This window comes from Mandrillus leucophaeus, unplaced genomic scaffold (assembly GCF_000951045.1).
Source record: "Mandrillus leucophaeus isolate KB7577 unplaced genomic scaffold, Mleu.le_1.0 Scaffold687, whole genome shotgun sequence".
In the NCBI taxonomy this organism is placed as follows: domain Eukaryota; kingdom Metazoa; phylum Chordata; class Mammalia; order Primates; family Cercopithecidae; genus Mandrillus; species Mandrillus leucophaeus.
The window spans coordinates 32,310-37,055 of NW_012107441.1; the positions used below are offsets into that span (position 1 = coordinate 32,310).

Consider the following 4,746-nt stretch of genomic DNA (forward strand, 5'->3'; position numbering starts at 1 on the left):
CCTCTGTGCTCACCATCTGGAGGGACAGGGGAAAGGTGTCCAAACAGGGTCTTAAGATTCCATGCAGGAAAGCAGGGAGGGGCTGCTGGCTACACATGCTCTACCTCCATGGACTCATGTGATGGGATCCATGTGAAATAGGGACAGTTATGGACCCGGGGAACCCTTGTACCCACCACTGAACGCTGGAAGGACAGGACAGCCGAGTAACTAGGCTCAAGCAAGATGCCCAGGCTGTGCCCTACCGCAGGCCCCTGGAGCACCTCCACTGTCCAAGCCAGCTTCCCTGCACTTCCTGGGCTGCACTGTGACCCCTGGGTAGGAGCCAGGATCACCAACCAGCTCAGGCAAACCAAGGAGGCTTGCTCTGAAGCTAGGCGCCACTGTAGACCTGGCAGACGCACAGCCGGCCCCTGCACGGGGACGGTGCACAGACTCCCTTTCCAAGCACGCACCAAAAATCACAGCCTGGGGCCACCCTCATGTGGCCTGGGCAGTCCTCAAGGCCAGACCCTAGCGCCCAGTCTCAGCTGGGAGCTGCCCTGCGTGGGACCAATGTCCCTCCTGCAGCGCTTCAGGGAAGGTGTCTTCCTTGGGTCAGATCCCTCCTGTCCTGAAGGCTGACCCTCAGGGACCCCACGTGGCCTGGTCCATGGCCCATGAGCCCAGCAGGATCCACTCACCCATGCCGCTCGAGGCCAGGGGTCCTCCTGGGTGAAGGAGTTCACTGAAAGACACAAGGGGAGAAAAGGGGCTCAGGGATGAGCCCCTCACATGCACCGCCCAGGGGAATCGGAGTACTGACATGAAGCTTGCACAGAGAGCCTGGACTGCTTCACGGAGGAACGCAGAGACAGGTTTGGGCCCCCTCCAGGTGCCCTTCAAGGACTCCAGGTCTCCAGCCCAAACTACAGTGGCCCTGTTGGGGACCTAGGGATCCCAGCATCCTCTTCCAAAATTCTCATCTAGGCTGAGCCTCAGCGTAATCCTATTGAGCATAATTTTTAAGTCATCACTTCTCTTCAGAACAATATGAGGTTCTCATCATCGACCCAATCCAGGGCACCCCCTCCCTGCTTAGGCATCCAATGGCACCCTGATGGGCTCACCCAAGCTCAATGCAGAGACCAAGGTGACAGGAAGGGCCAGAGCTTCAATGCAACAGGGGCTAGGCACCTGGCTGATGGACACTGGCCCGGGGACAGTGGGCCCAACACGAGTACTCATCCAGGGTCACCATCTCGAGGAACAGGAAGAGGACAGGTATCCAAACACAACCTCACCCCTCCATGCGGACAGAAGGTGGGGTGTGCCAGCTCAGGGATGCTCGCCTTCCATGGACCATGTGATGAGATCCATGTGGAATACTGGCCCGTCACAGACGCAGGGCACCCGATGCTCTCTCCACCACTGAACCCTGAAACGACAGGACAGGCAGGTCACTGGGCTCAGGCTACAAGCCAGGGCTGCATCCTACTGAAGGCCACACAAGTGCCTCCACTACACATGCCAGCTCCCCTGCACGACACCAGGGTCACCCCAGGACTACCGGGCGCAGGCCAGGGCCACCAACCAGTTCATGGTCAACCAAGGAGGCTGGCCCGGATGCCTGATGCTGCTGCAGAGCCGGCAGTCACATAGCCAGTCCCTGTGCATGATGGGCACCCACCCACGTGCCGTATCCAAGCATGTATTGGAAATCACAACCTGGGGTCCCAGGGCCACATGCTTTCTCTGGTGGGTCTCTATCCATGCCCTCACACCTCACAAACACACAGCCTGGCCGCACTGGACTAATCAGGGAGAACAGTGTCTTCTCCTTTCCTCGGGCCCAAGACCCCACCACACTGGTGACTCCATGGCTCAGAAGCAGCATGGGCAGCAAATTTCCAGGACCAGACCCTCAACAGCAGGCCTTCCCACTTCAGGAGGCCACCCTTCCCGATACTATCCCACTGGGAAGGGATAACTTCCAGCCACAGGGAAGGGGTGACTTCCAGCGGGATGCGGGCTGCACCCTTGGCCCAAAGCCCATGAGTCCAAGGGCTGGACTACAGCACCACCAGGCGCCAGCCAGAGCTCAGCCTTGACGTAAACCCAGTGAAACAGCACCGACTCCCTTCAGGCTTGAAGAGGCCCATGGGATGGCCCATTGCTCAACAGGGGGGTCCCATTCAGGGCCATGTGTCAGGTGCGATCCTTGAATCTCAACAGCTCAACTCCATGGGCCCGATCACCCACCTTTCTCCAGGGACAGAGAGCGCCTGTGGGATCCCTATGGTACCCCGGAGCTCCTGTGGCCCCCCTCATATGGCCAGGACAGTCCTCGAGTCCAGACGCAAGCACCGAGACTCAGCTGGGAGCTGCCCTAGGTGGAACTGAAGGAACCCTTTCCTGCCTGGACCACCGTCACCCCTGCAGGTCTTCAGGGAAGGCATCCTCCTTGGTTCCTGTTCCCCAGGAAGCCACTCTCCTGGAGAACCCATCTCTTCCCAGTGGGGATTCAGGTTGGCTCCCTGAGGAAACCCTTCTTTCCCAAAGGCTGACCCTTGACGACCCCACGTGGCCTGGCTCAAGACCCATGATACCAGCCACTCACCTATGCCAGTGAATGCCAGGGGGCCCTCCCATGTGGAAGAGCTCACTGAAAGACACAAGGGGAGAATGGGGCTCAGAAAGGAGCTTCCACTGTGCCTCAACCTGGGGAACTGGAGGGCCGACACCAAGCCCGCACAGGGAGCCCAGGCTGCCTCATGGAGGAGCACAGAGACAGGGTCGGGCACCCCCAAGATGCCCTTCACGTCCTCCAGGTCTTCAGCCAAAAATATAGGGGCTCTCCTGGGGACCTCGGGATCCCAGCATCCTCTTCCAAAACCCTCACCTAGACTGGGCCTCAGCGTAATCCTATTGAGCATGATTTTTAAGTCATCACCTCTCTTCAGACAATATAAGGTTCTCATCATCGACCCAACCCAGGGCAACCCCCTCCCTGCACATGCATCCAGCAGGATCCAGATGTGCTCACCACAGCTCGATGCAGGAGACCAAGGCGCCAGGAAGGGCCTGATCTTCAGTGCACCGGAGGCTGGGCACCTGGCTGACGGACGCTGACCTGGGGCCATTGGGTCCACTGCAAAGTCTTCCTCTGGGCTCAATATCTGGGGAAACAGTAGGACAGGTGTGCAAACACAACCTCACCCCTCCATGGGGGCAGAAGGTGGGGTGTGTCGGCTGAGGGGATGCTCACTCTCCATGGACCCATGTGATGGGATGCACGTGGAACACTGGCCCATCATGGACTCAGGGCACCCAATGCTCTCTCAGCCACCGAACCCTGGAAAGACAGGATAGGCAGGTCACTGGGCTCAGACAAGAAGCCCCGGCTGTGTCCTGCTGCAGGTCCCATGAGCACCTCCACTGCCCATGCTGGCTCCCCTACAGGACCCCAGGGTCATGCCAGATGTACTGGGCACAGGCCAGGGCTACCATTCAGCTCACAGCCAACCAAGGAGGCTGGCCCGGGTGCCAGATGCTGCTGCAGACCTGCAAGTCACATAGCCTATCCCTGTGCACTGTGGGCACCCACCTAGGTGCCCTATCCTAGCAGCATGAACTGGAAATTGCAACCTGGGGTCCCAGGGCCACATGCTTTCTCTGGTGGGTCCTCATCCATGACCCACGCACCTCCTAAACACAGAGCAGGGCCACACTTGGCTAATCGGGGACACATGGTGACTTCTCCTTTCCCTGGGCCCAAGACCTGCCACCCTGGAGGTGACCCTGGGGCTCAGAAGCAGCATGGGCAGCATATTCTAGAGACAAGACCCTTGACAGCAGGCCTTCCACCTCAGGAGGCCACCCTTCCTGACTCTTGCCAATGGGGAAGTGATGACTTCCAGTCACAGGAAAGGGGAGATCCCCAGCACAGAGGATCCTTTAGACACAGAGCTGATCCTTTGGCCTAAAACTAACGAGTCCATGACTGGACAATAGCACCACCAGGCACCGGCCAGAGCTCAGCCTTGACCCAAACCTAGGGAAACAGCACCGCCCCCTTCAGGCTCAAAGAGGCGCCCTGGGATGGCACATTGCACAACAGGGTTGGTCCCATTCAGGGCAATAATTTGTGTGCAATTCTTGAATCTCTGCAGCTTGAATCCATGGGCCCTATGCCCACCTTTCTCCAGGGATGGAGAGATCCTGTGTGACCCCATGGCATCCTGAAGCCCCTGTGGCCCCCCTCATGTGGCCTGGTCAGTCCTCAAGGCCAGACCAATGCACTGAGACTCAGCTGGGAGCTCCCCTACGTGAAACTGAAGGAACCCTTTCCTGCCTGGACCACCGTCATCCCCACAGGACTGCAGGGAAGGCATCCTCCTTGGGTCTGATTCCCAGAAAAGCAGCCGTCTTGGAGGACCAACCCACCCCTCCCTGGTGCGGATTCAGGTCAGCTGCCCGTGGAAACCCTCCTGTCTCAAAGGCGGACCCTCGGTGACCCCACGCTGCTGATGACCCATGACCCCAGCAGGACCACTCACCTATGCCAGTCAATGCCTGGGGGCCTCACCTAGCCAGACGAGCTCACTGAAAGACACAAGGGAGAATGGGGGCTCAGGGAACCGGAGCCCAAGCCCACACAGCAAACCTGGACTGCCTCAAGGAGGAGCGCAGAGACAGGGTTGGGCCCCCCAGAGATGCCGTTCAGAGCGTCAAGGTCTCCTGCCTAAAATATAGTGGCCATGCCAG

General features: G+C 59.0%; 1 protein-coding gene across 1 annotated transcript; it reads right to left on the reverse strand.

Moving 5' to 3' along the window:
• Positions 1-1,283: 1,283 nt before the first annotated feature.
• On the reverse strand, positions 1,284-3,334 carry LOC105555463. Its single transcript, XM_012002421.1, has 4 exons — positions 3,248-3,334; positions 3,026-3,158; positions 2,600-2,644; positions 1,284-1,417 (listed from the first exon to the last, which is right to left on the reverse strand). The coding sequence occupies exons 1-4, from the start codon at positions 3,294-3,296 to the stop codon at positions 1,318-1,320; spliced, it is 327 nt and encodes a 108-aa protein (XP_011857811.1). The 5' UTR covers positions 3,297-3,334; the 3' UTR covers positions 1,284-1,317.
• Positions 3,335-4,746: the final 1,412 nt, after the last annotated feature.